At 44.8% G+C, this 20,745-nt stretch overlaps 1 protein-coding gene across 1 annotated transcript; it reads left to right on the top strand.

The window, feature by feature from the left end:
- Window positions 1-14,529: 14,529 nt before the first annotated feature.
- LOC116521173 (protein ZBED8-like) lies at window positions 14,530-16,143 on the top strand. Its single transcript, XM_032235866.1, has one exon. The coding sequence runs from the start codon at window positions 14,530-14,532 to the stop codon at window positions 16,141-16,143; it is 1,614 nt and encodes a 537-aa protein (XP_032091757.1).
- The last annotated feature ends 4,602 nt before the right edge of the window (window positions 16,144-20,745 follow it).

Here is a 20,745-nt window from a genome sequence, read left to right as displayed (position 1 = left end):
GGACCATGGGTGGGGGCAGCAGTGTTCCCTTGACCCCCTTACAATGTATGTTAAATCATTTTAAAGAAGGATATATGACTCAGGATTATGGCATTGAGTGGAGCAGGCATGAGCTTAAAAAAGTTTTGTGAATCTGAATGGCCCACTTTTGGTTTTGGGTGGCCCAACAAAGGCACTTTTGATCCCAACATAGCTTTGAATGTCCATAGGTTAGTGTTTGATCCTGATGTAGGACATCAGGATCAGGCCCCGTATATTGACGTGTGATACAATTTTTTGGGGAGACAGCTTGGCTAAAAAAAAAAAAATGCAAAGACCAACAGTAGATTCTTATGGCTGTTTGGGTTGCACACCCCAAGCAGAGATCACCAATCCTAGCTAGTGCCCCAGAAGAGTTGCCAGAAGAGGAAGAGGAAGAGGATCACCATGACCCTCACCCTGACCATGCCAAGGGGGGCTACACCTAGTAGCTCAGGAGACTCGAGGGCATCAACAAGCCGTTCATCTGTGGAGTGGATAGAGTGAGGGCTGGATGTTGTGACCTCTATGATGTCAGAAGAAAGTCCTGTCAGAGGAACAGGGGATGGGGACCCTCTGAGCTCACCAGAATTTTGGAAGAAGAAGGAAGAGGAGATAGAGCAGTCTGAAGAGAGGGAGAAGATTAGAATTGCAGTGTCTAACATTCTAAAACCTGATGTCCGTGCTCACACCAATCTGGCTGACTTCATTGAGCAACTCTTCCCTTCAAGGGACCCTAGATGGAGTCCCTATGACCCCCACCAGCTGACTCTGCTACGTAATCATCAACAGTTAATTGTAAGGGCTGTCCGGCTGGGAGGGAAGCCAGCCACCAATATGTCTAAACTCTGCCGAAAGCCCCGAGGGTTTTTTTTTATGCTAACCACTAACCTTCCTGAAAATGCTCGGATGCTGGCTATGGCCTTTATTTCTCAGTCAGCCCCTGACATCAGACAAGCTGCAGAAGCTGGAAGGGGCACTGGGGAAGCCCCTCAACGAGCTTATGGAAGTGGCTAGAAAGACTTTCATCAATAGGGACTTGTTGGAGAAAAAGAAAAAAAAATCAAAAGATGCAGAAAAAAAAAGCAGAAATGCTCGCGGCAGCAATTAGGGAGGGGGACAGGGCCCCACCCTTGGGACGGAACCGATGTGCCATCTGTTACAAACATGGCCACTGGGGAGGGGAGTCCCCCAACCGGGATTGGGCTCCACCCCCTGAGGAAAGGGAAGATGACCGCCCTAGGATCCCCCCCCCCTACCAAGCTGCCCTAGGAGACGTGAATCTCACAGGAGGCCCTTCAATGGCATGCAGAGGCGAAATGGTTTTCAGTCATTGATTCAAAGGATGCTTTCTTTGAAATCCCCATCCATCAGAAAAGTCAGCATTTGTTTGCCTTCGAATGCCCAGTCACAGGCAGAAAGCAGCAATATGCTTGGACACACTTGCATCAAGGCTTTGAAAAAACTCCCCCACCTTATTTGGGGCTGCATTAGCCATGGATTTGGAACTTTTAGACGTTGCCCCACCTGATGTGGTTTTGCAAATGTAGCTGACTTGTTGGTCAGAGGCCAGACGGAGGAAGCCTGTCATGCCAATGCAGCAGCCCTACTGCTCCTCCTACAGGAGAAACGCTACAAGGCCTCTCGGACCAAAGCCCAATTAGTCCAATTGGAAGTTAGATATTTGGGTTACGACATCCAATAGGGACAAAGGACTCCGGGCCATGAAAGGAAAGAGGCCATTTGCCAATTGTCAGCCCCATGAAATAGGAAGGAATTAAGGGGCTTTTGGGGAAGCAGCTGGGTTTTGCCGCATTTGGATTCTCAATTTCGCATTGTTAAAAAGCCACTCTATGAAGCTACCAAGGGGAATGGAAAAGGAACCCTTGAAGTGGGAGGAAGAGGAATAGAATAGCTTTTTGGAATTGAAGCATGCTGTGACTCAGGCTCCTAGTTTCCTGACTTGACAGGCCTTTTCAGTTGTTTGTGGACACTAAGCAGAATATGGCCTTGGGGTACTGACCCAAAAGTTGGGAACATGGTATCGTCCGGTTGCATATTTGTCCAACCAGATGGATCAGGTGGCCAAAGGGTGGCCAGCCTGTCTCAAAGCTGTAACAGGAACTGCCCTACTTACCCAGGAAGCCAATGAGCTCACCTTTGGACAGCAATTAAATATCTACACACACCCCCAAGCTCTTCGGGCTGTCCTAGACCAGAAAGGTCATTTGTGGCTTACCAATCCACGAATGTTGAAATACCAGGGGCTTATTACACATAACCCCCTCATCAAGCTTGTCCAGTCATATGCTTTGAATCCAGCAACCTTATTGCCTGAACCAGACTCTGAAATCACTCATGATTGCTTGCAAACAATTGAAGAAACCTATGCCAGTCGCCCAGATTTGAAGGATAAACCCCTCTCCCACCCAGATGCAACTCTTTTTACAGATGGAACCAGCTTTCTACATGAGGGCGTGCGAAAAGCAGCTTATGTTGTAGTCACCCTTGATGATGTGTGGGAAGCCATGCCCCTACCACCAGAAACCAATGCCCACCTGGCAGAACTACATGCCCTCACAAGGCTTTGGAATTGGCACGAGATCTACGAGTCAACATTTACACAGACTCCAAATAGGCCTTCCTAACTGTCCAAGTCCATGGAGCTTTATATCGGGAAAGAGGCCTCATCACAGCAGGAGGAAAGGACATCAAATATGGCCCAAATTATGCGTCTGCTGGACAGTGTATGGGCCCCCAAACAAGTTGCCATTATGCATGTATGGGTCATCAGAAAGGGGTTTCAACAGCTGAAAGAGAAAACAACAAAGCTGATCGAGTTGCCGGAGCAGCAGCTTTGGATCCCCCTTCTCTACAGGCCACATGCCTCACTCTGTGGACCCCAGCCCAGGAAGAACAACCCCCATCGTATAGTCAATCAGGAACCCAACAAGCTGAAGCGATAGGGGTGGAACTACTAGATGGGTGGTGGGTTCTGCCAGACAAAGAGGTGTTTGTTTCCCAGCAGTTGACATGGGATGCTGTCTCCTCCCTGCATAAGCATTTGCATTTAGGAAAAACGGCTTTCAAAAAAAAAAAAAAAAGCCTTGGCTCAGGGAGGTCTATATCAACAATTTGTCTAGCCTGGCAGCTGATGTTTGCTCTCAATGTCAGGTATGTGCTGCTAACAACCCATGTCAAGGCCCAGTTCAGGTGGGAGGGTCAAGAGGGCAGATCACACCATAAGGGATAAGTTGGCCAAAATTTGTCAGGAAACCCATCTCAAATGGCCGGATGCCCACAGCATGGCGTTCCTGGCAAAGAGGTGCGCTCCCACCAAGGAGTTGGGTGTCTCGCCATTTGAGTTGTTGTATGGGGGGGTTCCTAATTTGCTTGGCCCACAGGTGTTGCCCACCCCCAAGTTGCAGACATTGTGAAGCTCAAACAGTTGCAAGCCCTGAATGCCATAGTCCATCAATTACAAAAATATGTTCTGTCTTGTCGTTCTCATGGAATTGTAACTCCAGTCCACAACTTCCACCCAGGACAAGAAGTCTAGGTGAAGGACTGGTAGAAGGAACTCTTGGGCCCCAAATGGTGTGGGCCGTATGCTGTTGTTGTTTTTTTCTCCCCTTGTTGTTAAGGTAGCTGAAATTAAGCCTTGGATTCACTGGACCCATCTCAAATTGGCTGCAAAGACGTGCTGGACTGCCTCCAGGGACCCTGCCAAGCCTCTATACCTCACGTTTCGGAAACACCAGAAGGACGCCACCTCTTCTGCGGATACTCGGGAAGCTATCGCTCTACGAACAGGTGGTGAAGAACCAGCGCCCTCTGCCACCTTGTCTGCTGATACACCGGAGGCTATCGCTCTACCACCAGGTGGTGAAGAACCAACGCCCTCTGCAGGTGTCGCTCCAGGTGCCGCCGACATCCATCGCACAGGCAACGTAACGCGCCTACCGTGGAAACTCCACCCCCCAGGCACAACCATGGAGACTGACTAGCACCTACGCCAAGCTGCGTGCATTAGGAGAGGCCTGATGCCAGCAGTTCTGATCATGGTTTTTCTCCTATTCATTTCTATTCTCATTGACTCTCTTTATCTCTATCAGGCAATCTTGGCCAGAGCAAAGGGTGAGGCCCCATTGGTGGTGTGGGAGGTTCCAAATGATTACGAGGACCCAACCCCCTCTCCTGCTCCATCCTTTCCTATAGGGGGGAATGAGGTTAATGAGGGTACTCCCCAACAACCAGAAGCTAGGCCCCTCACCTCTACAAATGACTCCCCTCCACTGGTAACTTCTGAGCCAATGCTAGAGGAAATGGTTCAGGGCCCTTTCCCCTTTGCAAAGACTGCTTTTATCAGGGTGAACAGGGACTGCATTTTGTGTATAATGAACGCTGGTTATTAAATTGCCATCCGGAGGAGGAGCTATCTCCCTGTTCAGAGGAGACAGGGAACTATTGGCAGTGTCAAATGAACCCCAATGTCACAACTTGGGCACCAAACAAACGATACAATTCGACCATTAGGTGCCATTGCAAAAAGCCCATTCAGAGACCCTTCCCAGACCCCTTTCCAGAAAGGACAAGGGCTCAGGTGAAGTGGGCACCCCTTGATTTCAGTCTGAAAAATGGAATATGACATAACTTATGACCAGATTCCCATAATAGTGGAAATAACTTGTCAGCTTATTGGGGATGTAGGGAATCAGTGGTTTCTACAATGGTGGTCAGAGGATGAGAATCTATCAAGCATGAATGCACAAGATCTGAGTAAGTACTGGCGCATAGGTATAACGTGCAACACTAGTGCTAAAGCCAGTTGCCTGGAGATCTGGATAACCCAATCCAACTACTTGGAAACATATCAATGCCATGCGGGGACACTTGACAAGGCCCTCGGCAGAACAGCTATAGCCACCCTAAACACACAGGGAAAGGGAACGGTGGTTCTGGAGCCACTCCTACAACAGGGTAGGAACCCCCGTCCCACACGCACCCCTCAGAAGGGTGGGAGGGATGGCCCACAAGGGAAGGAAAAGGGAGCCCCAAGGGAACCCAAGGCCACAAGGGAGGCCATTACCCCCTCTCCATTGGAATGCACTCAATGCCTGCAGGATCCACAGAAGGACAAAATGGGAAAAAAGCCATGGACCCCATCTGGCACTTGGGAAGCCCCGGAGAACATGTATTGGATTTGTGGCACATTGGCCTACGAAGTCCTCCCTGTGTTCTTGGATGGATAAAACTTTCGTTCTTTCTGTTGCCCATCCAATCACGATAGGTGCTAGGGGTCCCGGTGTATGACTCAGTGGGCCCCACCCATCAGAAGAGGGAGGTGGACACAGCCTTCTCTAACTTCCCTTGTAAGGAACTGGCTGAATACGAGAAATCCGGCATGTGGAACTCAGAGAGAATCGTATGCACAGATGGGAGGGCCCTTGGGCATAGGATGGGTCTTGGGGTTACCGCACCCCAATCTACATGATCAATCAATCGTGCGCTTGCAGGCAGTATTGGACTTGGCTGGGGAGAGGATTGATAAATCTTTGAATATCCTCTCCACTGCCACTGACAAATTCTGTACCAAAATCGATTGGCTCTTGATTACCTCCACGCAAGGGAAGGAGGGTCTGTGGGAAGTTCAACTTGTTAAATTGCTGCCTTCAAATTGATGAGATTGGAAGTGTCATTAAGCAGCTCACCACAGAAATGAGGCAACTCACTCATTTCTCAGGGTAAGAATGGAAAGGATTTAATTTAACCTCCACTTTTAACTCCTGGTTCCCAAAACTGCCAAGGTTGCAGGCCATCATTGCCTTGATTGGCCTGATCGCAGCAGGCTGTGTAATCATCCCCTGCATTATGCCAATCTTTGTCTGTACTATCACAAACTCCTTACCCCTCTTGATGGAGAAATGGGCTACTGCAAAGGTCCTGGCCCTGGTGGGACGCTCAAAGGAAGGATGCTTGAGGAAATATGTTGGGCTCATGCTGAATGGAGAGGAACCTGCCATTTATGAAACTACACAATAATCTTAGGATTGGGTGAAGTTTCAATAGGGGGGAATGATGCAGGAGGGGTTGCACAGGTAAACCCACCAGTGGCTGGCCAGGTTAGGTGGTCTTAATAGAATGGACCTTATAAATTCATATTAGTTTGGCTTTTCATTCAAAGCCTAAGAGCCAGCGCTGTCCAAACATGTCTCCGTGATCATGTGGCCAGCACGACTAAACGTCGAAGGCATACGGAATGCTGTTACATTCCCACCAAAGGTAATGAGTTCACTCTCTGTTATGCGGCACTAGGGATTCGAACCACCGAACTGCTGATCTTTCTGATCAACAAGCTCAGCATCTTAGCTACTGAGCCACCACAGCCCTTATATACTGTATATGAAAATTTCTATACTTGGATTGAGATGCATCTTTTATTAATATAACTAAAGTCTTTTTAAGGTTTTGAGTGAGTTTATGTGCTAAAACAAACACAACTTGAATTTTCGAGGATGTAGGATCGAAAATAGACAATCAGCAGCAACTTTGGATGACCAATCAAAATGCACAGAGGCTAAATCTATGAGCCAATCAATGTCATATTCTCTGACTATAAATAGGCATGAAAAGCATTGAGAAATTTAATTTAGGTCTGGCTGCAGGCAAGGATGAAGGTCTTTGCTTTCACCAGTACTGAGTAGTGATATCACATCATTGTGCTTCATGAAGAGAGTTACTCCTGTACAAAAATAGCCAAGAGAGTGAAATGCCATTGCACCACAGTGAGCAGAGTGGTTGAAAAATACCAAATAAGTGGTTCGGTTGATAACAAGCTCCTCTTTGGAAGACCAAGAAAGTCAACAAAACTGCAAGATCGGGGAGAAGAAGGCGGGGCTTAGCAGTGAGAAGATGGAGTTTCAGGCTATTCCTGAAATTCCTCTATACCGAAGGATTTTTGGACGGGTTTTTGAACCCTAGCTGTCCCGGAGACGACAGTGAAAGGTGAGGGGAGACCCAGTGACCTCAGAGACGTTCGCAAAGTCTCGGGGGGGGGGGGTATTAACCCCTCTTGCCAATTCCTTTCTGGATTAGCTGCGTGCTAAATGAAACTGCAGGTTGCCCCTAAGAATGGCAGAAGTGATGTCATCTGGTAAGCTGATTTTATTATTCAAGAGAGACTGTCCGCGCTAAAAGCCTAAGCTAATTGAAACCAAAGAATAGAAGAATCTAGCGGCGAATTGGTCTCCTTTTTATGGATTTATGGCTGGTGGCTACTTTATTTCTTAAAAGCTTCAAGGAACTCTTCGACATCCCCCCCCCTCTGATTCTCTCTAAGTGGATCGTAAAGTTTACTCTCTACTAATTAGCCTTTCACGATTTGACATTTTTATTACTTGGTTGTGTTTACGATCAGATAAGATTGCACAGTTTTCAGCGTCTTTTTACTTGTAATTTTTAACTGCGACACATCATGGCTTCACTCCAGATTCTTTTTTCCGCATGTCGAGAGCTTTTTGACTCTTTTCAGAGATTGGAAAGAAAATTGGATCTGACTTTAAAATATGAAGGAAAAACTGAGATCGTTGAATGTTTGAATGTTCCTGAAATACAAATGGAAAATGTGAGAAATGGCGTCTGGTCTATCTCAGAGGAAGAAAGGAGGGGGGGAGCTATAAAGAAGATTCACTTAAAGAGACAGAGTGTAAGAGAAATGAAAACTCCACCCCTGAGAATTAAAGTCAATTTGAAAAATTTTACAAGCCCGGGACAACACTATTATTTCATCACCGACATTCAGAGCCAAAAGGTGCGAAGATATTTTTGTTTGGACTTGCTTATAAAAACATTTGGTAAATTTATCCAACGCGTGGCAATTGGTTTGAGAAGATTTTGCTATTGGAGAGACACAGGCTGACAGATGGAAGAACGCAATTTAAAATTAGCTAAATCTGATTACCTTAATTTATAATAGATATAGCTGAATAATGACTGATATGGATAGTAATGTATATAATTTGGAACTGGCTGATAGATTGAAGAATATAATTGAAAACTAGCTAAACCTAATTGCTCTTTTTTGTAACAGATATAGTTGAATAATAATTGATATTGATAGTAATGTATATAATGTGGAGTTGATATGATAAATAACAATTGGATATGAGAAAACATTTTTAGATTATACATAAAGAGTATTAACTACAATAATTATCACTATTAAAAAAACTAAATAAAATACATACAATCAAATGTTAATCAATACTGGGAAAATGTTATGATATATGATATAATTAAATATTATGGATGTTCAGCTAAAATAGGACATGAGGATTTGATGATAATAGAGGATTTTACAAATAAGTAAATGAAATGTCAGCATGTGTTATGGATTAATTCTTTGGCATAGCTAAGGATGAAGGATGTTTAAATAACCATAGGTAATTAAAACTAGAGGTATAATGATGTTGATATGGTAAATATTCGAGTTAAGATATTTGAATTAATATGAGTTAATGGAAGAGAAGCACCAAAGCATGTTGTAACCAGTTGATATACTTCTTTTTTTTTATAATAGATACCTGTGTTTTGTTTTGTTTTCCTGTCTTGTCCCTTGTCGTTTTTGTCTTTTTTTTGTATTATTTTTATTTTTTATTTTATTTTTATTTTTTTGCCCTTTCTTTTTGATTTTTTCTTTTCCCACCGGTGTGGGCAGGTATTGTTCAAGATTATTACTTTTATTAATATCTCTAAATAATAATTACAGTTAAATGAAAATTGATATATACCGTATTTATCGGCGTATAACACGCACCGGCGTATAACACGCATCCCCCATTTTAACACAAAAATTTGAGTAAAAATTTTTTTCATTAAAAATAAATGACTTCATTGGTACTACAGGAAAGTTGAACCATTCTAAAAGACTGATAAATAGTAGCTTTTCTTGAACCAAATCGTCATACGTAATCAAATTATGGTTTAATTTAGATAAAATATTCTTAAGCGCTCTTTCTCTAATTTCACACAGCTCGTGACCTGTTTATTTTTTTAAAAAGGGGGGAAATATTGCAAAAAAAGAGTTATTTTTTACATACATACATACATACATATATATATATATATATATATATATATATATATATATATATATATATATATATATATACACACACACACACACACACACACACACACACATTTTATAAATTCCAAACAATCTGCGGCGGAGTAAACAATTTCTTCCCTGTACATTACAGACCATAATTTAGCACAGTGCAGGTGACAGGCAGATGTTTTTAACTTCCTAGTCTAGGGCTGAGAGAGAGTGATTGGTCCAAAATTACCCAATGAGCTTCTGTATCTATGTTGGATTATTAGAGACTGTGCCTCCTCATATCTATATTCTTGTACATGTGATACCACACACATATTCAAAATTAGCCAGTGAATTGATTTTGTTAAAACAGCACACTGAAAATTTAGGATACTTTCTTAGGGAGGACAAGGCATGTGACTGTTCATTATCTTTCAATCATGATCTCATATAATCTATTCTTCTAAGCATTTTTCTTCTTCTTTTAATATCAGGAATAATAATCTTTATTGTTAAAAGCTTCTATTACTGTTTTTGTCACTTGCATTCTTTCCATTTCCTGACGGTGTCAATATTCCTTTTTAGTTTTCCACTCCATCTCCTTTTACTACATTCTAGCCAGTTTTGTGCAGTTCTGCTGCAACAATGTTAACATACCTACCCTCTTTATCAATTTTTCCTCTTTTTGGTATTCCCTTTGTATAGATTGTGAAGAACATTTATTTATTATGCGTGATCGTTAAGAGTTGACACTGATGGGATGACACAGTCACCAATCAATCAATACGTATAAAAATAGATGCGACTTTGAAAAGGGGTCGTATTGAGAATCTACCAAACTCAAAACCAAAAGTAGAGAAATAGGGGCGGAATATGCTACTTTTCTGCGTGCAATAAACAGATTCACACTGGGGTTTGTACATCCTGAGAATCCTGGTTTGGGATGTTTTGTGCAGTTAAGCAGTGGTTTGGGGTTACTTTTTTTCATCCCCAAAGCAAAGCCATTATCAACTTTTAGGAATCCAAAAGCAAAACAAAAAACAAAAAAACCCCAGCCTCTGAGTAGGCACACGGGCTATCGGTGCAGACAAACCAACCACTTACGAAGTTTCCGGATAAGCGGAGTCAACTCGATTGGGGGAGAAGCCGCATTAACATTGCAGCCAGCCATCGCGACCGCTTTCCCAGAGCGGCCCAGGTTCAACCGCCGCGCCGTAGGGAACGCGAATGCGCTCGGAAAAAGCGGGAGGCTATTTTTTCAAGAGGCCGCTGGGAAATGTAGTTCCGTCTGTGACTCCCCGCCCACCCGTTCTGATTATTCTCAGACCAGAGAGTACTATACTGGAGATCGAGTGGTTGGGTAATTCTCGCGAGTTTTGACCCGAGTCTTCCTAGTTGCCTAGAGAACAAGGTTTTCTCCCCTCGCCTTTTGGAAGCGCCGCTTTTCCCGCTTCGGCCTTTTTCAATGAATTCGCCCGGCTTTCAACTTAAGTCTTCTCAATGGCGAAATCTCTGCCACAATTGTTTCAGCGGCCAGCGGGGTCTCTTCTAGGCAAGCCAATGAAACACCTTTTCTGAACCGTCACTAAACCTAAGACTTTGGATCACAATTAACAATATAGAATAACGTGTTATGAAGTTGGTTCTATTTTCGAGACTGACTGGGAATTCTGAGAGTTGTAGTTGCGGCAATCTAGTGCAGTGTTTCTCAACCTTGTCAACTTGAAGATGTCTGGACTTCAACTCCCAGAATTCCCAGAAAACGCCGCGTTTCTTCCTGCAAAGCCCTTCTGGCGTCAAGCGGAACTCTCGGGTTGCCCGAAGGGCTTTGCAGGAAGAAACGCGGCTGGAGGCGCCAGGACGGTCCTGGCTGTGGGGCGCAGACTCGGTAAAAGCTCTCTTTGGTTCCCTCCTCCTCCCCCTCCTTCCACAGTCTGTGTGACGCTGCCGCCAGGCTGAGAGCTGCCGCTGAAACAAGTTTGGGAAGGTCCTTTGCAGGCAGCCAGTTCTAGCTGCCTGCAAAGGACTTCCCCACGTTTGCTTTGAAAGAAACCTCTGCGCGGGAGTTAGAAACCTCTGCGCGGGGGTTTCTTGCCACCTTAGAGGGAACAGTGGACCCGGCGTTGGACCCGTATTTATCGGCGTATAACACGCAGTATCGGCGTATAACACGCAGGCAGGGTTTAAGCTTGCAATTTTAGTTTTAAAACTGCGTGTTATACGCCGATAAATACGGTAATAATGCTTGAGTTAATATGAGATGTTGGTTGACTGTGGAGGAGATGTACCAAAACTTATCTGTAATTGATTGACACATTTTCTACAGATGTAAAGAAAGATGCTGTACCTGTTTTAAATTAAAATTAAAAAAACATTTATTTTTTTAAAAAAACTGCAAGATCGGGCTCTGCAACGCATTTCAATGGCTGACAGGAAGCTCACCTCATCTCAGATTACAAGAATTTGGGGTGAAACATGTGATGTATAAGTGTGCACAAGCACAGTGTGTCGCAGACTGCTTGCCAGAGGGTTCAAAGGCTGCAGGGCTCGAAGTGAACCTTTGCTCATGGCTGCTCACCACTCTCATCAATGTGCATGAGCCAAGAAGTATGCCAAGTGGACCAACAAACAGTGAGCCAAGGTCATCTTCAGTGACAAAAGCAATTTCTACTTGACAGGGAATCAGCGCAATAAGTATGTTGGAAGATTTCCAGCTGAAGAATTTAGGCTGCACTGCCTGAATCTCTCTGTGAAGCATCCATTGCACGTGATGATCTGGGGCTGTATCACTGCTTCTGGTATTGGTCGGATACAAATCATGCATGGAATCATGAATTCCAAGCAGTATGTTGAAGTCCTGGAAAAGACCATGCTTCCTTCAGCTAAGCAACTTGTAGAGAAGGACATTTACTTCCTGGATGACAACGCTCCTTGTCATTGAGCCAAGTCCATCCAGCAATGGATGAAGAAGCATGGTGTTCGACTCTTGGATTGGCCAGCTCAGAGCCCAGATGTGAACTCAATTGCGGACTTGTGGGCCAAGATTGGTTACGAAATAAGCAAGAAGCAACTGAAGACCAAGTAGGAGCTGATTGAATCTATTATTGCAGCCTGGCACCACATTGTCACCAAAGATCACATGCAAAGGCTTATACAGTCTATTCTGAAGTGATGATGCTTGGTGATAAGCAATAAGCTGGCCAATTTCATATTAGTAATCATGTTTGATTACCTAAACGGTCCTTTTCAGGGCCACAAACAATAAAAATGTTAACAAAACACTAGCATCGGCCTTAGTAATTGCAACATGTATACCACTGGGTATGCATCAGTTAATCTGTTTTCATAGTTATTGTAAGCATGCATTGTAAGCATGCAAGAAAATTCACAATCCCTATCCAAACACCACCAAATTGCAAAAAGCTTATGCTTTTCACTTAAAAACCACCAGTATTTATTTAAATATAACAATATAGCAGTTGGCATAAAATATCATAAAATTAATGTTCTATCCAAAAAATGTCATAAACTGTAAACCATAAAGCGTGCAGGACTTTTTCGCACAGCTGTATATATATTACACACAGAGAGAGACAAGGGCAAAAAGAGGACTGAGACCTACATATAAACAATAAGATGGAGGAAGAAATTAAGATGTTATCAATTAACATCAGTGGAATGAACTCGCCAGCAAAAAGAAAATAAACATTGACAAAACTTCAAAAACAGAATATGGACATTATTTGCTTATAAGAAGCAACATGGTACTGGAATTTTATAAGACCTGGCAGGAATCGTCGTCTCTCCCATTTAGAAGTTATGAATGAGGTAATGTCAGAGAGGAGAATACCCAAAACATGGTCAGAAGCATATATTACACTTTTACCAAAGGAGGAGGCTGATTTACTACAAATTAAAAATTACAGACCACTCTCCTTGTTAAATGCAGATTATGTTATTTGCTTCAATATTGGCAGAATGACTTAAAAATACTTAAGTGGTTTCATTCATTCATTCTGATCAAAATGGGTTTCTGCCAAAGAGACAAATTAAAGATAATATAAGGATAATCTTAGACACTGGAATATTATGAGGCACATCCTGAAAAACAATTGGCATTGATGCTTTTGGATGCACAGAAGGAATTTAACAATTGGCTGTTACAACTGGAACAGATGGGCTTTGGTGAGAAATTTACTCAAGCCATACAAACTATATATTATAAACAAACAGCTAAGATAATGATAAATGAGATCTGACAGAGTCTATTGAAATAAAGAAAGGGATGAAACAAGGCTGCCCATTATCACCATTACTTTTTGTCTTAACGTTAGAAGTTTTAAATAGGAAAGTCAGAGAAGGAAAAGAAATAAAAGGAATGAAAAGCAAAAATTAAGAATACAAACTACAAATATTTGCAGATGACCTGGTCTTCATTCTAGAGGATCCATTAGAAACAGCACCTAAATTGATAGAAGAAATAGAAGAATATGGAAAAGTAGCAGGATTAAAAATAAATGAAGACACAATGAAGATCTTGACAAAGAATATGTCAACAAGACAAAAAAAAGAGTTGGCGGAAACCTTGGAGATGCCCGTTACGAACAAGGTTAAATATTTGGGGATATATTTAACAGCAAGATGCAGCGCTCTTAAAGACAATAATTACTATTACCTCAAACAACAGATCTTGATGGACCTGAAGAAATGGGAAAATCTACAACTTTCGATGATAGGGAGAATATTTACATTTATAATGAATATTCTATCTTGAATTTTATATCTGTTCCAGACGATTCCAATTAGACTAGGGAAAGAATATGTTAATGGCTTAAATAAAATAGTGTTGAAGTACATATGGCAGGGGAGAAAAGCAAGAATAAAACTAAAATTGTTACAAGATGCAAGAACAAGAGGAGGATTGGGCCTGCCCAATTGGGACCTATATCACCAGGCAGCAACTTTGATGTTGGTTAAAGAATGGTTGACACTAAAGCAGTGGTTCTTAACCTGGGTTCGATCGAACACCAGGGGTTCGGTGAGTTAGTCTCGTGGGTTCGGCGGCGATCAAGACACACACCCGACTCATATGATTCGTGATGACACGCCCCGCTTGTCCATCATTGGCTGCAGGTGATAACGCCACATCGCTTGTACTGCAGGGAATTTGGTGCGCCCAGTAGTCAAATTGTAACTGTCGCGATGGTACATCGTGTGATTTCTTTCTTAATATTTTAATCCCTTCATATTATGTCGAGCAAAAAAAGAAAGTGGTCGGACGAATATGTACAATATGGATTCACATGTATAATGGAACGTGATGGGATTGCAATGCCAAGTTCAGCAATTCTAGTCTAGCACTGGCAAAACTAAGAGAACACTTCCTTAAGCTGCATGGAAAATACAAGAACACAATGCTCACTGAATTCAAGGTGAAGAGAGCTAGATTCGATGAAAAGGCTACTCTGCCTGTTCTCGGCTTTGTACCCACCAACAAACCGATTCTCACAGTATCGTACGAAGTTGCTTACCTGATCGCAAAGCAGGGCAAACCACACACCATTGCTGAAACACTCATAAAACCAGCTGTGTTGAAGATGGTGAATATCATGCTGAGAAAAGCGGCTGAAGTTAAGTTATCCCAAATTCCTCTTTCAAATGACACCATCAGCGACAGAATAGAGGACATGAGCAAAGACATCTTGGCTCAAGTAGTTGCAGATCAGATTTCAAGCCCGGCAAAATTCAGCCTTCAACTCGACGAGACCATAGACGTTTCCAATCTAAGCCAGCTTGCAGTATTCGTGCGCTATGTGAAAGACGACGTGATAAAGGAAGATTTTTTATTTTGTAAGCCTCTTACAACAACAACTAAGGCAGCCGATGTGAAGAAACTTGTGGATGACTTCTTCAAAGACAACAATCTTTCGTGGGATATGGTTTCTGCAGTTTGTTCGGACGGAACTCCAGCCATGCTGGGAAGAAAGTCTGGTTTTGGTGTGCTAGTGAAAGCCGATGCACCACACATCATTGTTACGCATTGTATTCTACACAGGCATGCGTTGGCAACAAAAACCTTGCCTCCAAAACTGGCAGAAGTATTAAAAATTGTAGTGGAATGCGTGAACTATGTGCGAAATAGTGCTCTGAGGCACCGCATCTTCAGGGAGCTGTGTAAAGAAATGGGATCTGAATTCGAGGTACTTCTGTACCATTCTAACGTTCAGTGGTTATCCCGGGGACAGGTGCTGAATCGTGTTTTTGCCGTGCGTGTGGAATTAGCCCTGTTTTTGCAAGAGCACCAACATTGTCATGCAGATTGCTTCAAAAATTCTGAGTTCATTCTCATTTTAGCGTACATGGCTGATATCTTCGCAGCTCTCAATCATCTCAATCAACAGATGCAGGGTGGTGGAGTCAACATCATCAAAGCGGAAGAAAACCTGAAGGCTTTTCAAAAAAAGCTACCGTTATGGAAACGACGAATAGAGAACAATAACTTTGCAAACTTTCCCCTGCTAGATGACTATGTAAGTAAGATCGAAGATGTATCTGGAATCAGAGACATTTCTGTACCCACGGAACTGAAGCAAGCAATTGCCACACACTTAGATTCGCTTGCAAAGTCTCTTGACGGATACTTCCCTACAAGAGAGTCATATCCAGCATGGGTGAGACAGCCATTCACGTTTAGTGTTGAGACAACAGATGTCAATGATGAATACCTCGATGAAATCATTGAAATTCAGCAGAGCCAGGTTCAACAGCAACTCTTCAGAACAACAACGCTCTCAACGTTTTGGTGTCAACAAATGGTAACGTATCCTGTTATTGCTAAGAAAGCTCTGGAGATTTTCATACTGTTTGTTACAACATATCTTTGCGAGCAATCCTTTTCGAGGATGCTGGACATACAAATGAAAAGGAATAGACTTTGTTGCGAAAATGACATGAGAGTGGCACTTGCCAAGGTAAAGCCACACATTTCTGAACCGGTCTCTGAAAGGCAACAGCAGAAGTCACACTGATTTGCAGTAAATATTCATTATTATCTTTTTGTTTTTGTGTGAAAATCATGTTTTAATATTTAATGGTTTTGTTCTTTGTTCTTAATGGTTTTGTTCTTTAATGGTTTTGTTCATTTTGTGCACCTATGTATAAAAATATACCTATGTATAAATATATACCTAAATATATACCTATGTTTTAAATTTGAAAAAATCATATTTTATTTTTCCAATTAAGAAGGGTTCAGTGAATGCGCATATGAAACTGGTGGGGGTCAGTACCTCCAACAAGGTTAAGAACCACTGAATTAGACTGAAGATGCAAGAACCCCCAAATAAGAGAATCAAAGAGGAAAAAGACTCGGTTAAACCTAAGTTAAATTTGATCTTCCAGGAAAAAATGGCCCAAAAGCTCAGGGCGACAAAACAGGTGCATTTTGAACATGCTAACAAACCAGAGAGATGGCTGGCGTATAAATTGAAAAAGGACAAAGAAAAAAGGTTAATAGTACAATTATAGGACAAAGAGGCAAATATCCATCATTGGATAGAAGAGAAGAGAATAGCCCAAGATAGCCCAACTCTATATAGACAGGAGAGAATAGAGGAAGAAGATACTATGCGATATCTAAAGGACAGAAATCTACAATACCAGAAAAAATGAAAGAAATGCTGAATGATAAAATCACAATGACAGAGATAAAGGTGGCTACTCAAAAGCAAAAAAAACGACCATTGGCTTACATGAACGGTCCTTCTATGTGTGCTACGAGGGGAATCCAATCATGGGTTAACTTTGTCCATTAGCCTAGAGACTGAGTATGCAAATCTTGAACACGCCTCCTCTGACTGGACCGGATCAGTTTTGCATGAAGTCAGCCGTTGAAAGATGCATGTCAATGTCACTCATGGCCATAGCCAAACAGGTATCAAGTCATGTCCAGATGAGTCCAGTCAGGAAACAAAGAGGCAAGGTCAGTCATAGAGTCAGAGTCAAGGTGAAGCCCTGGCCAGCCGAAACTGCGGGCGGGTTTGGATTCCCCTCGCAGCACACATAAAAGGACCGTTCAGGTAAGTCAACGGTCGTTCTCCTGTGTGCTGCTTGGGGAATCCAATCATGGGACATGGCAAAGCAATTAAGTCCCAGGGCGGGAGCTAGGCTGGTCAAGATCCTCCGCAGAAGAAAGAACCCTTTGCAACACTCTCCGCCCAAAGGAGGCCTCAGCCGAGGCGTATACGTCAACCTTGTAGTGTCTAATAAATGGCGAGGGTGACGACCAAGTAGCCGCCCTGCAAATCTCTTCCACCAAGGCTTGCATAGCCCAGGCTGCCGTGGTGGCCGCACTCCTGGTAGAATGAGGAGTAATACGCCTGGGAACCGGTCGGGAGTGACTGTCGTACGCCAACGCGATGCACGCCTTCAACCATTGGCCAATGGTGTGGGAGGACACCTTTTGTTCCATGGACAACAGCTGGAATGAAAGAAACAGCACCTCTGATCTTCTGAACGAAGCCATGCGCTTCACATAACGTCGGAGAGTTCTACGAACATCGAAATGATGCCACTGGTGCTCCTGAGGATGGGAAGGATGCGGGCAAAAGTCTGGAAGGACAAGCTCCTAAGCTCTGTGGAACGTGTTGTCCTTTGGGAGGAAGGAAGTGTCCAAACTACTCTGTTAGGATGAAATATGCAGAGGTCCGCACGAACAGACAGCGCTGCCAACCCTCCTGGCCGATGTAATGGCCACCAGGAACACTGTCTTAAGCGTCAGTAGCCGAAGGCTAATGGAGTGGATGGGCTCGAATGGAGCAGAGGTGAGTGCCCTGAGCACCAAGATCAAGTCCCAGGTAGGATAATGGTGCACCGTCGGAGGCCTCAAATTTGTCGCACCCTTCAGGAAGGCCTTGACCCATGAGTGCTGGGACAAGGAGCGGCCCTGACTGCCTCCAACCACCGTGTATAATGCTGTGACTTGTCTACAGAGTGTGTTGGGTGCTAGGCCCTTATTAAGTCCCGATTGTAAGAAGTCTAAGACTTGAGGCACCGAAGCCCTGATGGGGTCAGCCCCGGCTCAGCGGCACCACCTATAGAAGGCTTGCCAGGTGGCCTCGTATAGTGGATGGTCGTTGGGCTGCCTGGATAGTGTCGATAACTTGACTTGAATAGTGAAGGCCAGTCAGAATAGTCCGCTCATGTGCCACATGGCTAACTGCAGGAGCTGGGGGTTAGGATGGATGAGAGCCCCCTGGTTGAGCTGGATCTGGTCGTCCGGAATCCTCCACGGCTGTGAAACCGACAGGTGTACGAGGTCTGCATACCAGGGTCGTCTGGACCACACCGGGGCGACCAACAGCACCTCCGCCTGCTCCGTCAAGATCTTCTGGATGACCGACGGAAGAATCGGGAGAGGGGGAAAGGCGTAAAGGAGGCCGTCCGGCCAAGGACTGCGTAGAGCATCCACCCTCTCCGCTCCAGGAGCCTGGTACCTGGTGTAGAATCTCAGAAGTTGCGTGTTGTGTGGCTGTGCAAACAGATCCACCTCGGGACGGCCGAACCGGCGAGAGAGTTCCCGGAAGAGGTCGGGGTGGAGTTGCCACTCCGCTTGATCCACAGTGGCCCTCCTCAGCCAGTCTGCCTGTGTGTTGGCCACACCCGAGATGTGCTCCGCCCGGATTGACAAAAGCTTGGTCTCCGCCCAGCGATGTAACTTCTCCGCCTCCAGCATCAGGGCCTTGGAATGGGTGCCTCCTTGGCGGTTGACATGGGCCTTGGAGGCAACGTTGTCGGTCAAGACCAAAACGTGGTTGTGTGATTCAATGTCCCAAAACTCCAGAAGGGCTAGGCAGATGGCGCGGAGTTCCAGCCAATTTATGCTGTTTGACAGTTCCTGACTCGACCAGCGCCCTTGAGCTACCCAGTCCAGGGCATGGGCCCCCCCATCCAAATAGGCTGGCATCCATCGTAATCTGGATGCGGTCAGGTTCTTTGAAGGGGCACCCTTGGAGGAGATTGGAGGATATCCACCAATGAAGGGATGTGAGGGGCTTGTGCGGGAGCCAAACCTTGGTCTGGGAATGGCTGGTGTGGGCCCTCTGGAAGGGAAGCAGGAACCACTGAAGTGGGGGCGCATGGAACCTGGCCCAGGGAACCACGTTGATACAAGAAATCATCTTTCCCAGTAATTTGGACAGCATTGCCAACAGCAAAAGTCTCTGGGATGGAACTTGATTTGCCAGGTGCTGGATGCTTTGTCGCCGCTCCGGAGAGAGGGAGACTTTGCAAGACACCGAATCGATGATGGTCTCCAGGTGGAGCAGTGACGTGGTTGGCCGCAAGTGGCTCTTGGGGAGGTTGAGAATGAACCCGTGACTGCACAGGGAGTCCATCGTGACCTGCAAATCTCGTAGGGCCTGGGTCCGAGATGAGGACAGTGTCAGCCTCTGCTTTGCTACTGCTTCGGCTGCCATTGAAACGGGGAGGGGGGCAGGGTATTTGGGAGGGGAATCATTGTTGTGCTGGAGGAAGTTTCTAGACACTGAACTGACCACCTTACTGCACATGTGGAAGAGGAGTGTTTCCCGCCAAGGCCAACGGTTCAGCATTCCATCCTGGTGATGCTTTTCGAAGTTATCTCACACCTGACATTTGGGAGAATTATGATTGGACTGTGCACGGGGATGCCAAGGGGAGGGTTTAAGGTTTAAGGTTTAAGGTTTATTGGGATTTATATGCCGCCCTTTTCCCTGAGGGGACTCAGGGCGGCTTACAACCACAGGGGAGGGGGGTGCAAGGTCAGAAACAAACAATATGTGCACAAAGAAAAAAATAATAAAACACAACTTTCATTCAGCAATCAAACACTCGGGCGGGTAATTGGAACCTATCCCCAGGCCTGCTGGGAGAGCCAGATCTTGAGGGCTGCGCGGAAGGTCTGGATAGTGGTGAGGGTACGGATCTCCATGGGGTCGGGGCAGCAACAGAAAAGGCTCTCCTCCGTGTGGTCGCCAGTCGACATTGACTGGCAGATGGGATTCGGAGGAGGCCCAATCTGTGCGATCTAATTGGTCGATTTAGGGAGGTAATCGGCAGAAGGCGGTCTCTCAAGTACCCAGATCCACTACCATGGAGTGCTTTAAAGATGGTCATCAGTATCCTGAAGCGCACCCGGAGACCAACAGGTAGCCAGTGCAGCTCGCGGAGGACAGGTGTAACGTGGGCAAACCGCGGTGCACCCACTATCACTCGCGCGGCTGCATTTTGGACTAGCTGTAGTCGCCGGATGCACCTCAGGGGCAACCCCATGTAGAGCCCATTGCAGTATTCCAGTCTAGAGATCACAAGGGCTCGAGTGACTGTTGTGAGAGCCCCCCGGTCTAGGTAGGGCCGCAACTGGCGGACCAGGCGAACCTGGGCAAATGCCCCCCTGGTCACAGCCGACAGCTGGTGATCAAAAGTCAGCTGTGGATCCAGGAGGACTCCTAAGTTGCGGACCCTATCTGAGGGGTATAAAATTTGACCCCCCAGCCTAAGCGTTGGTGTATTAGCCAAATTATTGGGGGGGAAGCACAACAGCCACTCGGTCTTATCCGGGTTGAGTACCAGTTTGTTAGCACTCATCCAGT

Source organism: Thamnophis elegans, chromosome Z, assembly GCF_009769535.1.
Source record: "Thamnophis elegans isolate rThaEle1 chromosome Z, rThaEle1.pri, whole genome shotgun sequence".
NCBI classification, from domain to species: Eukaryota; Metazoa; Chordata; class Lepidosauria; order Squamata; family Colubridae; genus Thamnophis; species Thamnophis elegans.
This window is presented reverse-complemented; position numbering and strand designations above follow the sequence as displayed.